Source organism: Tachyglossus aculeatus, chromosome 26 (genome assembly GCF_015852505.1).
Source record: "Tachyglossus aculeatus isolate mTacAcu1 chromosome 26, mTacAcu1.pri, whole genome shotgun sequence".
NCBI lineage: Eukaryota > Metazoa > Chordata > Mammalia > Monotremata > Tachyglossidae > Tachyglossus > Tachyglossus aculeatus.
Window position 1 is genome coordinate 2,529,736 of NC_052091.1, and position 18,116 is coordinate 2,547,851.

Genomic DNA, 18,116 nt, shown 5'->3' on the forward strand with positions numbered 1-18,116 from the left:
GGAGAGCGTCCAGACAGTGCCCCATCTCCTCACCCCCTTCTTACCCACTTCCCCCCCACCCTGATTCCCCCCCAAACTGACCCCTTCCCTACTGTCTTCTCCCCCACCTTTCCCCCCTTCCATCTTCCCCCCTCACCCTGCCTCCCTCCCCGTCACGGGCTCAGACCGGACGCCCTCAACTCCATGTGAGGGGCAGAGCTGCCAGGGCGATGGCGGGGGGCTGGACTTCCCAAGCGTGGCACCGTGCCCGCTGACACAGTTTCCCAAGGCGCGTGACCTTGGGTGAGAGTAGTGATGGATGGTATATGTTTCCCTCTACCCCACGACATCCTCCCCCCACGACCCGCCGCCTTCCGGGAGGTTCTTCCTCCCCCGCCTGCCAGCTGCTGACCCAGAGAAATCTCGTCTCCCCCCAAGATAAGAGGAGGCAGTGCCCGGAGGAGGGGGTGCTCTGAGTGTGGAGGCCATATGGGGAGGGGGAGAAGGAGGAGGAAGAGGAATGGAGGAACGGGACAGGAGGAGAGACAGAAAGGGAGCAGGCATGCGGTCCACGGTCCATTAGTCGATCACGTTCATTGCGCGCTTACTGTCTGCAGACTTGGGAAAGTACAATATAACAACCTAAAAGCAGCACGGGCTTTGGAGTCAGTGGTCATGGGTTCAAATCCCGGCTCCGCCAGTCGTCAGCCGTTTGACTTCGGGCAAGTCACTTTTAACTTCTCTGTGCCTCAGTTACCTCATCTGTAAAATGGGGATTAAGACTGTGAGCCCCCCGTCGGACGAACCTGATCACCTTGTAACCTCCCTAGCGCTTAGAACAGTACTTTGCACATAGTAAGCGCTTAATAAATGCCTTTATAATAAAAGACACGTGCCCTGCCCACAGAGAGCTTACAAGTCTATAGGGGGAAGACAGACATTAATATAGGCCAATAAAATTACAGCTATCTTCTAGACTGTGAGCCCGTTGTTGGGTAGGGACCGTCTCTATATGTTGCCAATTTGGACTTCCCAAGCGCTTCGTACAGTGCTGTGCACACAGTAAGCGCTCAATAAATACGATTGAATGAATAAGTGCTGTGGGGCTGGGATTGGGGAAGAATAAACAGAGCAAGTCAGGGTGAAGCAGAATGGAGTGGGCGATGAGGGAAGGAGGGCTTAGTCTTGGAGGAGGTGTGCCTTCAGTAAGGTTTTGAAGGTGGGGAGAGTGATGGTCTGTCAGATACGAAGAGGTCGGCGGCGCGATAGACGAGCTCGAGGCACGGCGAGTAGGTTGGCATTAGTGGGGCAAAGTGTGAGGCCCGGGTTTTGTGGTAGCAGGGTGGTGAGGTGAGGTAAGAGGGGGCAAGGTGACTGACTGCTTTAAAAAGCCAGGGATGAGGAGTTTTTGTTTGATGTGGAAGTGGAGGAGCACCCATTGTAGGTACTTGAGGAGGGGGGAAACACCGATTGAACGTTTTTATCGAAAAATGATCCAGGTAGCAGAGTGAAGTGCGGACTGGAGTGGGGAAGGACAAGAGTCAGGGAGGCCTGTTGTAGTCATCAAGGAGGGATAAGATAAGTGCTTGGATTAATGTTATAGCAGTCTGGATGGAGAGGCGAGATTTTAAACAGGGATTACGCTCGGGGAAGGACAAAAGAAGCATGAGAGACCTCCCCCCGCCGCCCACCAAACTGTGGAGAACGGCCTACGAGCTGGGACTCCCCACAAAGACCTAGACCCAGACAGAGAGCTTCTGGGGCTCAGTGAACAGAAATGGTCATAGTTGGGGAGACTAGAGGCTGGAGGCTTGTCTGTGGAGGCTGGGAATTGGGATGTGGAGGCCGAGCATTAGAGGCTGGTGGTGGAAGGCTGGGGGTTGGAGGCTGGACTGGACTGTGAGCTGGACTGGACTGTGGACTGTAGACTTCTAGACTGTGAGCCCACTGTTGGGTAGGGACCGTCTCTATATAGTGCCAACTTGTACTTCCCAAGTGCTTAGTACAGTGCTCTGCACACAGTAAGTGCTCAATAAATACGATTGAATGAATGAATGAATGACTGTGGGGGCTGTGGGCTTTAAGCTGGACTGTGGAGGCCGGGGCCTGGAGGCCGAGGGCTAGGCTTCGGAGGCTGGGGTAGACAGGGGCAGGGGCAGGCTTTGCTTAGTGGAAACGGCACGGGCTTGGGAGGCAGAGGAGGTGGGTTCTAATCCCGCCTCCGCCACTTGTCTGCTGTGTGACTTGTCTTGAGGCAAGTCACTTCACTTCTCTTTGCCTCAGTTACCTCCTCTGTAAAATGGGGATTAAGACTGTGAGCCCCAGGTGGGACAACCTGATTACCTTGTAACTACCCCAATGCTTAGAACAGTGCTTGGCACATAGTAAGCACTGAACGAATACTATTATTATTATTATGTGCAGGTGAGACTAGCAGAGTCAGAGTAACACCGCTCCCCTTCTCCCCGCTGCCCCGATGGTTGGCAAATCCCCCTATGGTCCCCCCAGAAGTCCCACAGCCCCTGGGGGAGATGCAGGAGGGATCCTGGAGGCCCCTTCTGCCCTGTCGGTTGGGATGGAGGCTGGGGATGGAGGCCAGAGATCATCATCATCATCATCATCAATCGTATTTATTGAGCGCTTACTATGTGCAGAGCACTCTGAATCACTGTCACTGCCACTGCGGCGCACAGGCTTCCCGCGGGGCCGAGCGATCGGGCCTGTCCCGGCCCACCCCGGGAAAGCTGGGAGCGCTGCCAAGCCTGCTGAGCCTGGCCGGGGTCCTTTACCACCAGGGCTAAACGAGACCTCGTCCTTCTCCTGCGAGGCCCACAACGCAAAGGGAGTCACCACCTCCCGGACGGCCACCGTGAAAGGTGAGCTCGGTTGGGTGAGGAGAGAGAAGGGATCTTATCCTGAGAAAGCCAGTGGGAACGGCGGTAGTCCGGGCCGGGGAAGCCTATCTGACGGGCAGGGCTGGGCCGGGCACCGGGGAAGCGGGTGGAGGAGGTGGGTAGGGGCACAGGAGAGCAGCGGAAGGGGGCAGAGGGGAGAGAGGAGTGGGGTCCGGGACTCCCCGTGACCCGATCTGGTGCTCCCCAGTGCTCCCTCAGCGCCCCACCCACCTCCAGTTGGTGTCCAGCAGCCCCACGGAACTGCAGGTGTCCTGGGAGCCGGGGCCCAGTGGGATATACCTGCTGACCCACTGCACCGTCCAGGTGAGTCGGGGGAGGCGGGGGAGGCCGTGGGGCAGCGCCCAGGGGGCAGGAGCCCCAGTCTGGCTGGTTCCCAAAAGGGAGAACTGTCTGAGTCCCCAACCCACTGACCCTCCTCCCCTCCGGCTCTTCTACTTTCATTTCCCCCTGGAGCCGGGGGCAGAGATGCGGGGGGAGGGGGGCTTGGGGTCAGATGTTCTCAGGGAAAACAGAAGTGGAAGTCAGGTCTGGGTCCTGGATCCTACTACGAGGCTCCCTGGCCTCAGCAATCCTGCTTCCCCTTCCTCTTACCTCCTTCCCTCTCCCGCCTTGCCCTACTCTAGGGCCAAAAGTCAAGTGAGAGCCCAGCTTGCCCCCTCCCTCCAGGGCCAGGAGGAACCCAGATATTTTTTATGGTATCTGTTAAGCAACTACGATGTGTCAAATGTTGTTCTAAGCGCTGAGGTAGATGCAAATTAATTAGGGGGGGACAATGTCCCCGTCCCACATGGGTCTCACAGTCTAAGTAGGAGGGAGAACAGAACTGAGGCACAGAGACGTGAAGTGACTCGACCAAGGTCACGCAGCAAGGAAGCGGCGGAGCTGGGATTAGAACCCAGGTTCTCTGACTTCTCACACCTCTCGCACTCCCTCCAGGGCCAGGGGGCAAGGGGGACCCCGGCTCTTTCCCCTTTCCCCAGAGCTCCGGGCAAGGGGAGACCCAGATTTTCCTCCTCCCTCCCTCTCCCCTGGAGCCCAAGAGGAAGGGGATATCCAGAGGCTCAATAATAATAATAATAATAATGATGGCATTTATTAAGCGCTTACTATGTGCAAAGCACCGTTCTAAGCGCCAGGGAGGTTACAAGGTGATCAGGTTGTCCCACTTGGGGCTCACAGTCTTAATCCCCATTTTCCAGATGAGGTCAGAGGCTCAGAGAAGTAATGATAATAATAGTAATAATGATGGCATTTATTAGGTGCTTACTATGTGCAAAGCACCGTTCTAAGCTCTGGGGAGGTTACAAGGTGATCAGGTTGTCCCACAGTGGGGCTCAGTCGTAATCCCCATTCTACAGATGAGGTAACTGAGGCCCAGAGAAGTGAAGTGACTCGCCCAGAGTCACACAGCTGACAACTGGCGGAGCCGGGGTTTGAACCCTGACCTCTGACTCTCAAGATGAAGTGATCAAACTTTTTGTGTGTGTTTGTGGTATTTGTTAAACGCTTACTATGAGCCAGGCACTGTTCTGAGCTCTGGGGTAGATAATAATAATAATGATGGTATTTGTTAAGCGCTTACTATGTGCCAAGCACTGTTCTAAGCGCTGGGTCGGGGGGATACACAGTAGATACAAGGTAATCGGGTTGGACACAGTCTCTGTCCCACATAGGGCTCAGAGTCTTAATCCAACTTGTACTTCCCAGGTGCTTAGTACAGTGCTCTGCACACAGTAAGCGCTCAATAAATACGACTGAATGAATGAATAAATATGAATAAATGAATGAATGAATGAATGAATGAATGAATTCCCGTTTTACAGATGAGGGAACTGAGAGCCAGAGAAGTGAAGTAATTCACGCAAGGTCACACAACAGACAAGTGGTAGAGCAGGAATTAGAACCCAGGTCCTTCTGACTCCCGGGCTCTATCCCTTAAGCCACGCGGCTCGTACTGTTCTTGGCTCTGCTCCTGGCCCGCTGTGTGACTGTAGACAAGCCACTTACCCTCTCTGGGCCTGGGGGAATAATATAATCCTTGCCTCTCCCTGGCTCACAGGGGCGGGGTGAGGATACAGTGAGATCACCCGGGCCAAAGTGGTTTGGATAAAATCGCTAATGGGTGTCGAACAAATTCAAGATATCATTATGTGGTTGCGTTATTTAACTGTGGAGTCTCGGCAGCAGAAACTGATCGTGTGCAGAGTGCTGGATTGGGTTTTTAGGGGAGAAAATAAGGAGGTAAAAAAGGGACAATCCCTGCCCTCTGGGGAGTTTACAATCTAGTGTGGAAGGCAGAACACCTAAAAAGAAAATTACGTATAGCTATAAATTATTTATTTATATTAATGTCTGTCTCTCCCTCTAGGCCGTAAACTCGCTGTGAGCAGGGAAAATATCCATCGACTCTGTTGTATTGTACTCTCCCAAGCGCTTAGTACAGTGCTCCACCCACAGTGAGCGCTCAATAAATGCCACTGATTGACACGATAGTTATTACTATTATCACGGACTCCCAAGCAGTGCTCTATCCCCTAGGCAATGCTGTGTCACTGGATGGTGGCCTAATGGTTAGAGCATGAGCCTGGGAGTAAGAAAGACCTGAGTTCTAATCCCACCCCCTCTGCTTATCTGCTGTGGGACCTTGGACAAGTCACTTCACTTCTCCGTGCCTCAGACTCCTCATCTGTAAAATGGGAATTGAGACCGTGAGTCCCACGTGGGACATGGACTGTGCCCAAACTGATTAGCTTTTCATTCAATCATTCATTCAATCGTATTTATTGAGCGCTTACTGTGTGCAGAACACTGTGCTAAGCGCTTGGGAAGTACAAGTTGGCAACACATAGAGACGGTCCCTACCCAACAGTGGGCTCACAGTCTAGAAGGGGGAGACAGAACAAAACAAAACATATTAACAAAAAAAAAATAAATAGAATAAATATGTACAAATAAAATAAATAAATAGAGTAATAAACATGTACAAACATATAGAGCTTTTATCCACCCCGCAGTTAGGACAGTGCCTGGCATGTAATAAGCGCTTAACAAATATCACAGTTATCTACCCTCGCGTTTACTACAGCACCTGACACATTCATTCATTCATTCAATTGTATTTATTGAGCGCTTACTGTGTGCAGAGCACTGTACTAAGTGCTTGGGAAGTACAAGTTGGCAACATATAGAGACGGTCCCTACCCAACAGTGGGCTCACAGTCTAGAAGTCCACTGAGAGCTCAAGGCCCTACTGAGAGCTCACCTCCTCCAGGAGGCCTTCCCATACTGAGCCCCTTCCTTCCTCTCCCCCTCGTCCCCCTCTCCATCCCCCCCATCTTACCTCCTTCCCTTCCCCACAGCACCTGTATATATGTATATATGTTTGTACATATTTATTACTCTATTTATTGTACTTGTACCTATCTATTCTATTTATTTTATTTTGTTAGAACATTTGGTTTTGTTCTCTGTCTCCCCCTTCTAGACTGTGAGCCCACTGTTGGGTAGGGACTGTCTCTATATGTTGCCAGCTTGGACTTCCCAAGCGCTTAGTCCAGTGCTCTGCACACAGTAAGTGCTCAATAAATTCGATTGATTGATTGATAGAAGGGGGAGAGTAGCAAACACTTCACAATTACCATTTTTAAAAAAAACTGGTGAAATGGGGGTGAAATCCGTGGTCTCCCTGCCTCTTAGATTGTGAGATCCCCTGATGGCGTCGTATCCTCCCACCCAGCGCTTAACCCGGTTTTGGGTACCTGATAAGCGCTTAACAAATACCACGGTTTTGGGTGGGCAGCTGCCGCGTACCGTTGTGTGCTTGGGAACTGTTGCGTAGCTGGATTGTGTGGCCTTGGTGGTCCTGACTTTTTCCTCCTTTTCCTGCTTCCCACCCCCCATCCCCAGGCAGTGCCGTCGGACGGGTCGGGGGCCGGGGGTCCAGACACCCCCCGAGGGGAGCCACGCACGCTCAGCACCGAAGTGCCCCCCTACACCCTGCGGCTGGACGGTCTACACCCCCTCACGGCCTACCACCTCCGCGTGGCCTGTGCCAGCGCCCAGGGGGTCTCCCCTTGGACTCACTGGGTGCCCATGGAGACCCCGGAGGGAGGTAAGGGGGTGACGCGGTTGGGGAAGGGGATGCGCCGACACCTGGGAGGGCCCACCGAGACGGAGGGGAGGTGGGGCAGGAGGGACCCCGGATACAGTGGAAAAGAGCCCGGGCTTTGGAGTCAGAGGTCGTGGGTTCAAATCCCGGCTCCTCCAACCGTCAGCTGTGTGACTTTGGCCAAGTCGCTTCACTTCTCTGGGCCTCAGTTCCCTCACCTGCAAAATAGGGATGAAGACTGTGAGCCCCCCGTGGGACCACCTGATCACCTTGTAACCCCCCCAGCGCTTAGAACAGTGCTTTGCACATAGTAAGCGCTTAATAAATGCCATCCTTATTATTATTATTACCCCTTCGCTCCCTCACCCACCCTCACTCAAGGGAGAGCCCACCCCGTGCCCAGCCTGACCCCTACTCACACTCACCCTCACTCAAGGAAACACCTGCGCTAGAGCCCGGGCCTGGGAGTTAAAAGCACCTGGGTTCTAACCCCGGCTCCGCCACCGGTCCGCTGTGCGACCTTGAGAAAGTCACTCCGCCACTCTGGGCCTCGGTTACCTCATCTGTAAAATGGGGATTAAGACCGTGAGCCCCACGTGGGACAGGGATTGGGTCCAGCCTGATTAACTTGAATCTACCCCGGCGCTTAGAACGGGGCCTGACACACAATAAATACCTAACAAATACCATCATTATTATTTATTATTATCACCCCCTGACCCCTTGGCCAGCCTGACCCTCACTCACACTCACCCTCACCCCTGCCCCTTGACCAGCCTGGATGGTGGCTCTCGAGGGCCCACTCTTATTCTTTCACTCACCCGTGCTCCCTCACCCCCACAAAAGCCCGCTGCCCTGCCCGCTCCTTCCACGGGGGCCGGTGTGGGCAAGGGATGGGCAGGGGGACGGGGCTGCCCTTGCCCTCCCGCCATGCCCGCCGTGACCCTGTGCCCCCCTTTCTGCCCCTCACAGTGCCCCTGGGCCCTCCGGAGCACGTGACGGCCCTGAGGAACGGCAGCTTGGCCGTGGTGCGTTGGCAGGAGCCTCGACGGCCCATACCCGGGATACTGCGGGGGTACAAGCTGGCCTACCGCGGGCAGGACGACCCCGAAGTGAGTCTGGGGGCAGGGGGTGCGGCGGGGAGGGGGGCACTGCGTCAGGGAGGGCTGACAAGCAGCGTGGCTCGGTGGAAAGAGCCTGGGCTTTGGAGTCGGAGGTCATGGGTTCGAATCCCGGCTCCGCCGATTGGCAGCTGTGTGACTTGGAGCAAGTCACTTCACTTCTCTGGGCCTCTGTTACCTCAGCTGTAAAATGGGGATTAAGAATGTGAGCCCCTGTGGGACAACCTGATCACCTTGTAACTTCCCCAGTGCTTAGAACAGTGCTTTGCACATAGTAAGCGCTTAATAAATGCCATTATTATTATTATTAATAATAATAATTATTCCAATTATCCAATTATATATATCCAATTATAATTATCACTCCAATAATTATTGGAGTGTACTGCTCCAGAGCACTTACCCCACCCCCACAGCACTTCCGATATTCCGTTATTTATCGATATTAATACCTGCCTGCCCTCCAGACTGTAAGCTCGCTGTGGGCAGGAAACGTGTCTCCCACCCCTCTTCTGTTGTACTCTCCCAAGCGCTTAGTACAGTCTCTGCACCTAGTAAGCGCTCAATGAATACGACCGATTCGCCGATATGTATTTAAATTAATGTCTGTCTCCCCTCTAGACTGTAAGCTCGTTGTGGGCAGGGAACGGACCTAGCAACTTGGATATATTGTACTGTGGGCAGGAAATGTGCCTACCACCCCTCTTCTGTTGTACTCTCCCAAGCGCTTAGTACAGTCTCTGCACCTAGTAAGCGCTCAATGAATACGACCGATTCGCCGATATGTATTTAAATTAATGTCTGTCTCCCCTCTAGACTGTAAGCTCGTTGTGGGCAGGGAACGGACCTACCAACTTGGATATATTATACTGTGGGCAGGAAACGTGTCTACCATCCCTCCTCTGTTGTACTCTCCCAAGTGCTTAGTACAGTTTCTGCACCTAGTAAGTGCTCACTGAATACAACTGGTTCGCCGATAATATAAAGTATGTATTTAAATTAATGTCTGTCTCCCCTCTAGACTGTTAGCTCGTTGTGGGCAGGGAATGTACTTACCAACTTGGATACATTGTACTCTCCAAAGTGCTTAGTACAGTGCTGTGCACATCGAAAACGCTCAATGAATATGATTTAATAATAATAATATTTATGGCATTTGTTAAGCGCTTACTATACTAAGCGCTGGGGTGGATACAAGATGACTGACAGCATCAAATATTTATTTATATTAATGTTTGTCTCCCCCTCTAGACTGTAAGCTCTTTCGGGGCAGGGAACATGTCCACCATCTCTGTTAGAATTTACTCTTCCAAGCGCTTAGTACAGTGCTCTGCATATAGTAAACCCCCAACGAATAGGATTGATTGTATACAATATTTATTCATTCAGTCGCACTTATTGAGCGCTTACTGTGTGCAGAGCACTTATTCATATTAATTAATGTCTATCTCCCCCTTTAGACTGCAAGCTTGCTGTGGGCAGGGGCCACGACTACTGACCCTGTTTTATTGTACTCTCCCACGTGCTTAGTACAGTGCTCTGCACACAGGACAAGCTCAATAAATACCAGTGCTTAGAGTGGTGCTCTGCACATAGTAAACCCTCAACGAATAGGATTGATTGTATAAAATATTTATTCGTTCAATCGCACTTATTGAGCGCTTACTGTGTGCAGAGCACTTATTCATATTAATGTCTATCTCCCCCTCTAGACTGTAAGCTGTTTTGGGGCAGGAAACATGTCCACCACCTCTATTGGAATTTACTCTTCCAAGCACTTAGTACAGTGCTCTGCACATAGTAAACCCTCAACGAATAGGATTGATTGTATACAATATTTATTCATTCAATCGCACTTATTGAGCGCTTACTGTGTGCAGAGCACTTGTTCATCTTAATGTCTATCTCCCCCTTTAGACTGCAAGCTTGCTGAGGGCAGGGACCACGACTACTGACTCTGTTTTACGTGCTTAGTACAGTGCTCTGCACACAGGACAAGCTCAATAAATACCAGCGCTTAGAGCAGTGCTCTGCTCATAGTAAATCCTCAACAAATAGGATTGATTGTATACAATATTTATCCATTCAATCGCACTTATTGAGCGCTTACTGTGTTCAGAGCACTTGTTCATCTTAATGTCTATCTCCCCCTTTAGACTGCAAGCTCGCTGTGGGCAGGGACCATGACTACTGACTCTGTTTTGCGTGCTTAGTACAGTGCTCTGCACACAGGACAAGCTCAATAAATACCAGCGCTTAGAGCAGTGCTCTGCTCATAGTAAATCCTCAACAAATAGGATTGATTGTATACAATATTTATCCATTCAATCGCACTTATTGAGCGCTTACTGTGTTCAGAGCACTTGTTCATCTTAATGTCTATCTCCCCCTTTAGACTTCAAGCTTGCTGTGGGCAGGGACCATGACTACTGACTCTGTTTTACGTGCTTAGTACAGTGCTCTGCACACAGGACAAGCTCAATAAATACCAGCGCTTAGAGCGGTGCTCTGCACATAGTAAACCCTCAACGAATAGGATTGATTGTATACAATATTTATCCATTCAGTCGCACTTATTGAGTGCTTACTGTGTGCAGAGCACTTATTCATATTAATGTCTACCTCCCCCTTTAGACTTCAAGCTCGCTGTGGGCAGGGACCACGACTACTGACTCTGTTTTACGTGCTTAGTACAGTGCTCTGCACACAGGACAAGCTCAGTAAATACCAGCGCTTAGAGCGGTGCTCTCCTCATAGTAAACCCTCAACAAATAGGATTGATTGTATACAATATTTATTCCTTCAATCGCACTTATTGAGCGCTTACTGTGTGCAGAGCACTTATTCATCTTAATGTCTATCTCCCCCTCTAGACTGTAAACTCTTTTTGGGCAGGAAACATGTCCACCACCTCTGTTGGAATTTACTCTTCCAAGCCCTTAGTACAGTGCTCTGCACATAGTAAACCCTCAACAAATAGGATTGATTGTATACAATATTTATTCATTCAATCGCACTTATTGAGCGCTTACTGTGAGCAGAGCACTTATTCATATTAATGTCTATCTCCCCCTTTAGACTGCAAGCTCGCTGAGGGCAGGGACCACGACTACTGACTCTGTTTTACGTGCTTAGTACAGTGCTCTGCACACAGGACAAGCTCAGTAAATACCAGCGCTTAGAACAGTGCTCTGCACATAGTAAGCGCTTAACAAATGCCATCATTATTATTATTATTAAATACGATTGATTGATTGACGTGCCCCGGAATGCGGGGAGACGCGGGGATGTGTGCAGAGCACTTATTCATCTTAATGTCTATCTCCCCCTTTAGACTGCGAGCTCGCTGCGGGCAGGGACCACGACTACTGACTCTGTTTTACGTGCTTAGTACAGTGCTCTGCGCACAGGACAAGCTCAGTAAATACCAGCGCTTAGAACAGTGCTCTGCACATAGTAAGCGCTTAACAAATGCCATCATTATTATTATTATTAAATACGATTGATTGATTGACGTGCCCCGGAATGCGGGGAGACGCGGGGATGTGTGCAGAGCACTTATTCATCTTAATGTCTATCTCCCCCTTTAGACTGCGAGCTCGCTGTGGGCAGGGACCACGACTACTGACTCTGTTTTACGTGCTTAGTACAGTGCTCTGCACACAGGACAAGCTCAGTAAATACCAGCGCTTGGAACAGTGCTCTGCACATAGTAAGCGCTTAACACGTTATTATCATTATTAAATACGACTGATTGATTGACGTGCCCCGGAATGCGGGGAGACGCGGGGAGCCCGAGGACCCTGGGAAAACCAAAGATCCGCAGCTGGGGTCGGGGGACGCCGGGGGACCCCGGGACTGAGCCGGGCGTCTCCCCCACCTCGCCCAGGTTCTGGTGGACGTGGGCCCGAGCCGGGAGCTGACACTGAAACTGCGAGAGCCTTTGCAGAACCTCACGGTGCGTGTGGCGGCCTACACCGGCGCGGGAGACGGACCCTGGAGCGCTCCGGTGCCCCTTGCCCCCCACGAAGCGGGTACGTTGTCTCCCGGAGAGGGAAGAGGATGCGGTGAAGCCCACCACCCTCGCCCGCTTGCCCACTGACGGCCACCTGCCTTCTCAGACTGAGCCCCCTCCTTCCTCTCCCCCTCTCCATCCCCCCATCTTACCTCCTTCCCTTCCCCACAGCACCTGTATATATGTTCGCACATATTTATTACTCTATTTATTTCTTTATTTTACTTGTACACATCTATTCTATTTATTTTATTTTATTAGTATGTTTGGTTTAGTTCTCTGTCTCCCCCTTTTAGACTGTGAGCCCACTGTTGGGTAGGGACTGTCTCTCTATGTTGCCAACTTGGACTTCCCAAGCGCTTAGTCCAGTGCTCTGCACACAGTAAGCGCTCAATAAATACGATTGATTGATTGATTCTCTCTCTCTCCCCTCTCTCTCTGGACAGAGGACGGTCCACCCGTGCGGCAGCATGGTAAGGAGGGCGCCTGCGTGCAGCGTGGCGCGGTGGCTGGAGCCCGGGCCCGGGAGTCAGAGGTCAGGGGTTCTAATCCCGGCTCCGCCGCTGCCCTGCTGGGGGAACTTGGGCAAGTCACTTCCCTTCCCTGGGCCTCAGGTCCCTCACCTGTCAAATAATAATAATAATGATGGCATTTATTAAGCGCTTACTACATGCCATGCACCGTTCTGAGCACTGGGGAGGTAACAAGGTGATCAGGTTGTGCCAAATGGAGACTGAGACTGTGAGCCCCATGTGGGGCAGGGACTGTGCCCAACCCGATTTGCATGGATCCACCCCAGCGCTTAGTACAGTGCCTGGCACACAGTAAGAGCTTAACAGATGCTATCATTATTATTATTACTATCGTGCCCCCTGGGCACCCTCGGCCACAGCCTACTCATACCCACACCCCTCCCCTGACCACCTCTTTGCCCATCTTAACCCACTGGGCTTCCCTTAGCTCTGCCCATACCACCCTTGCCCGCTGGTAGTGGGAGAGGGGAAGGGGTAAATTAGGACTCACCCACCCACCCCCTCCTCCTACCCAGTCCAGGAACCACCTGCTCCCGCCTTCTCTTGGCCCTGGTGGTACATCCTCCTCGGAGCGGGCGCTGCCACTGCCTGCGTCCTCTTCCTCGCCCTCTTCCTCGTCCAGCGCCGCAAGAAGGAGACTCGCTACGGGTGAGCGGTGGGAGCCCAGGCCCCCTACAACCCTCCTGCAACACCTGGGCACCCGTTGCGTCCAGAACACCATGCTGGGCATCCACGGTGGGCACACGTTGTGCGTGAAGCGCTGGGCTGGGCTGGACGTCCGTTGCGTGCCAAGAGCTGTACCGGGCATCCGCTGCATGCGAAGCGCTGTGCTGGGAGCCCACCGTGAGCAGAGCGTCGTGCTGGGCCTCCTCTGCATTTGAAGTGCTGTGCTGGGCGCCCACCGCGTGCAGAGCACTGTGCTGGGCATCCTCCGCATGAGGAGCACTGTACTGAGCGCCCACCGTGTGCGGAGCAAGTAGGATAGTGGCTGGCACAGTCTCTGGCTGGAGGCAGGCCGGTCCAGAGCAGGCCTGCACGGAGGGGCAGAAGGGGAAAGCAGGACACAGTAGATGGGCCAGGGTCAGGGGTCAGGGGTCAAGGGTCGGGCGGCCTGACTCCCCCTCTCCCATGCAGGGAAGTGTTCGAGCCCAGCGTGGAGCGGGGAGAACTGGTGGTCAGATATCGGGTCCGCAAATCCTATAGCCGCCGCACTACGGAAGCCACCCGTGAGTATTTCGGGGTTCCCCGCCCCCAGAAAAGTCAGTCGAGTGCGTTGACTGAGCGCTTTCTGCGTGCGGAACACTGTACTAAGCGCTCAGGAGAGTCCGATACAACGAGAAGCAGCGTGGCTCAGTGGCAGGAGCCCGGGCTTTGGAGTCAGAGGTCATGGGTTCGAATGCCGGCTCCGCCAATTGTCAGCTGTGTGACTTTGGGCAAGTCGCTTCACTTCTCTGGGCCTCAGTGACCTCATCTGTAAAATGGGGATTAAGAATGTGAGCCCCCCGTGGGACAACCTGATCACCTTGTAACCTCCCCAGCGCTTAGAACAGTGCTTTGCACATAATAAGTGCTGAACAAATACTATTATTATTATTATTATTATTATTATTATTATTACCCTGCCTGGCTCAGGGTTTCATATCACCCTGCTCTACCTTCATTGCGTGCTTACTGTGTGCAGACCTGGGAAAATACAATATAACAACCTAAAAGCAGCATGGTGCAGTGGAAAGAGCACGGGCTTTGCTCTTTATTATTTAACCTGCCCAGCGCTTCGAACGGTGCTTGGCACATAGTAAGCGCTTAGTAAATGCCATCATTATTATTAGTAATAATGTTATACTGTTAATGTTACTGTTAAGTAATAATGTTATTACTAATAATAATGATGGCATTTACTAAGCGCTTACTAGGTGCCAAGCACCGTTCGAAGCACTGGGGAGGTCACAAGGAGATCAGGTTGTCCCAGGTTGTCCCTCGGGGGGCTCACAATCTTAATCCTAATCTTAATCTTAATCTTAATAGAGAAGCAGCGTGGCTCAGTGGGAAAGAGCACGGGCTTTGGAGTCAGAGGTCATGGGTTCAAATCCCGGCTCTGCCACTTGTCAGCTGTGTGACTTTGGGCAAGTCACTTCACTTCTCTGGGCCTCAGTTCCCTCATCTGTTAAATGGGGATGAAGACTGTGAGCCCCACGTGGGACAACCTCATCACCTTGTATCCCCCCAGTGCTTAGAACAGTGTTTGGCACATAGTAAGCGCTTAATAAATGCCATTAAAAAAAAAATCCCCATTTTACAGATGAGGGAACTGAGGCACAGAGAAGTGAAGTGACTTGCTCAAAGTCCCACAGCGGACAATTGGCAGAGCCGGGATTCGAACCCATGACCCCTGGCTCCAAAGCCCGTGCTCTTTCCACTGAGCCACGCTGCTTCTTAGTAAGCACTTACACTTACCAAATACCATCACCATTATTATTATTAAGGATGTAACAGACACATTCCTTGCCCACAAAAAATTTTCCATCTCCTGCACCCTTGGGGCAGGGGGCTCCGTGCCCCAAGAAGGGCAAGTTTTGGGGGGGTCTTCCGGGGAAGGGGGCGGGGAGAGGGGGCAGGAAGATGGAGAGGAAGAAGGGGAAGCGGAAGGCCGGGGTACCAACTGCCCGCTTCTCCCCCCGACCCCCGTACCCAGTAAACAGCCTGGGCATCAGCGAGGAGCTGAAGGAAAAGCTGAGAGATGTCATGGTGGACAGACACAAGGTGGCATTGGGCAAGACCCTGGGGGAAGGTAAGAGTCATCAATAGTAATCAATCGATCGATTCAATCATCCATCCATCCATCCATCCATCCATACTTATTGAGCGCTTCCTGTGTGCAGAGCACTGGACCAATTCAGCAATGAAGAGAGACGATCCCTGCCCACAACGGGCTCACGGTCTGAGGGAAGGGAGATTAATTATGGTATTTGTTACATGCTTACTATGTGCCAGGCACTATACTAAGCGCTGAAGTGGATACAAGCAAGTCAGATTGGACGCAGTCCCTGTCCCCCGTGGGGCTCAGCGGCTCCATCCCCATTTTCCAGATGAGGGGACTGAGGCCCAGAGAAGCAAATCAATCAATCAATTGTATTTCTTGAGCGCTTACTGTGTGCAGAGCACTGTACTAAGCACTTGAGAAGTCCAAGTTGGTAACATATAGAGACAGTCCCTACCCAACAGTGGGCTCACAGTCTAAAAGGGGGAGACAGAGAACAAAACCAAACATACTAACAAAATAAAATAAATAGGATAGCTGGGTACAAGTAAAATAAATAGAGTAATAAAAAATAAATAAATAGAGTAATAAATATTTACAAACATATATACATATATACAGGTGCTGTGGGGAAGGGAAGGAGGTAAGATGGGGGGGATGGAGAGGGGGACGAGGGGGAGAGGAAGGAAGGGGCTCATTCTGGGAAGGCCAAAGTGACTTGCCCGGGGTCACTCAGCGGGCAAGTGATGGAACCAGGATTAGAACCCGTGACCTTCTGACTCCCAAGCCCATGCTCTATCCACTAGGCCCATCGCTCGTATTTATTGAGCATTTAGCCGTGGACGGAGCGCCGTATTAAGCGCTTGGGAGGGTACAATATAACAAGCCGCGGGATTTATTATCGAGTGCTTACTGATTGCAGACACTTTGATAGACACTGGGGAAAATGCACAGTTGAAAGTTAGATCCATCACCAATCAATCAATCAATCAATCGTATTTATTGAGCGCTTACTGTGTGCAGAGCACTGGACTAAGCGCTTGGGAAGTCCAAGTTGGCAACATATAGAGACAGTCCCTACCCAACAGTGGGCTCACAGTCTAAAAGGCGGAGACAGAGACCAAAACCAAACATACTAACAAAATAAAATAAATAGAATAGATATGTACAAGTAAAATAAATAAATAGAGTTATAAATATGTACAAGCATATATACATATATACAGGTGCTGTGGGGAAGGGAAGGAGGTAAGATGGGGGGGACGGAGAGGGGGATGAGGGGGAGAGGAAGGACGAGGGGGAGAGGAACCACCTCAAGAGACTCACAATCTGAGAATATAGAACAGTGCTCAGCGCTTAGAACAGTGCTATGCACATAGTAAGCGCTTAATAAACGCCATCATTATTTTTTAATAATATGGGAGGGGAGAGAGGCCAGGGGACAGATGCGAAAGGAAGAAGAAACAATAAAAACACAGAGAAGCAGTTAGCCGACTGGATAGAGTGCGGGCCTGGGAATCAGAAGGACCTGGGTTCTAATTCATTCATTCAATCGTATCTATTGAGCGTTTACTGTGTGCAGAACACCGTACTAAGCGCTTGGGAGAGTACAATATAACAGTAAACAGACCTATTCCCTTCCCACAGCGACCCAATAGACTGTGAGCCCACTCTTCTAGACTGGCGACCCAATAGACTGTGAGCCCACTCTTCTAGACTGTGAGCCCACTGTTGGGTAGGGACCGTCTCTATATGTTCCCAACTTGTACTTCCCAAGCGCTTAGTACAGTGCTCTGCACACAGTAAGCGCACTCAATAAATACGATTAAAGAAAAAGAAAGAGTTTACAGATTAGAGAGTTTACATTCTAGAAACAAATCTCTGGATTATTCATTTCATTCATTCGATCGATTTATTGAGCGCTGAACTATGTGCAGAGCACTGTACTAAGCTCCTGGGAAGTATAAATCGGCAACATATAGAGACAGTCCAGATTTACAGTCGAATCCCAGCTCCGCCATTTGTCTGCTGTGTGACCCTGGGCCAGTAACTTCTCTGTGCCTCAGTTTCCTCATCTGTAAAATGGAGATTAAGACTGTGAGTGTGTCCAACCCGATTAGCTTGTATCTACCCTAGCGCTTAGTATAGTGCCTAGCACACAGTAAGCACTTAACAAATACCATTATTATTATTATTGTTAGTGGCTATGGGGTGGAAGATTTCAGCCAGGAGAAAACCACACATTTCCCTTCTCCGGCCAGAGGTGCGTGCCCCCTATTCCATTTCATTCATTCACTCAATCGTATTTGTTGAGCATTTCCTGGGTGCAGAGCACTGTACTAAGCTCTTGGGAGAGTGCAAGTATATATGTTTGTACATATTTATTACTCTATTTATTTATTTATTTATTTTACATATTGTACATATCTATTTATTTTATTTTGTTAGTATGTTTGGTTTTGTTCTCTGTCTCCCCCTTTTAGACTGTGAGCCCACTGTTGGGTAGGGACCGTCTCTACATGTTGCCAATTTGTACTTCCCAAGCGCTTAGTACAGTGCTCTGCACCTAGTAAGCGCTCAATAAATACGATTGATGATGACGATGATGGTACAATAGAGCAATAAACAGACACATCCCCTGCCCACAACGAGCTGATGGTCCAGAGGCGGTCCGGAGGACTGGTCCG

At 50.9% G+C, this 18,116-nt stretch overlaps 1 protein-coding gene across 1 annotated transcript in view; it reads left to right on the top strand.

Moving 5' to 3' along the window:
• AXL (AXL receptor tyrosine kinase) overlaps positions 1-18,116 on the top strand; it is a 48,229-nt gene that overhangs the window by 20,667 nt on the left and 9,446 nt on the right. The window contains exons 5-13 of the mRNA XM_038767460.1: positions 2,775-2,855; positions 3,082-3,197; positions 6,801-7,005; positions 7,975-8,114; positions 12,013-12,157; positions 12,585-12,611; positions 13,187-13,319; positions 13,806-13,897; positions 15,364-15,459. Of these exons, the coding sequence (XP_038623388.1) occupies positions 2,775-2,855; positions 3,082-3,197; positions 6,801-7,005; positions 7,975-8,114; positions 12,013-12,157; positions 12,585-12,611; positions 13,187-13,319; positions 13,806-13,897; positions 15,364-15,459 (1,035 nt within the window). The remainder of the gene's footprint in view (positions 1-2,774; positions 2,856-3,081; positions 3,198-6,800; positions 7,006-7,974; positions 8,115-12,012; positions 12,158-12,584; positions 12,612-13,186; positions 13,320-13,805; positions 13,898-15,363; positions 15,460-18,116) is intronic.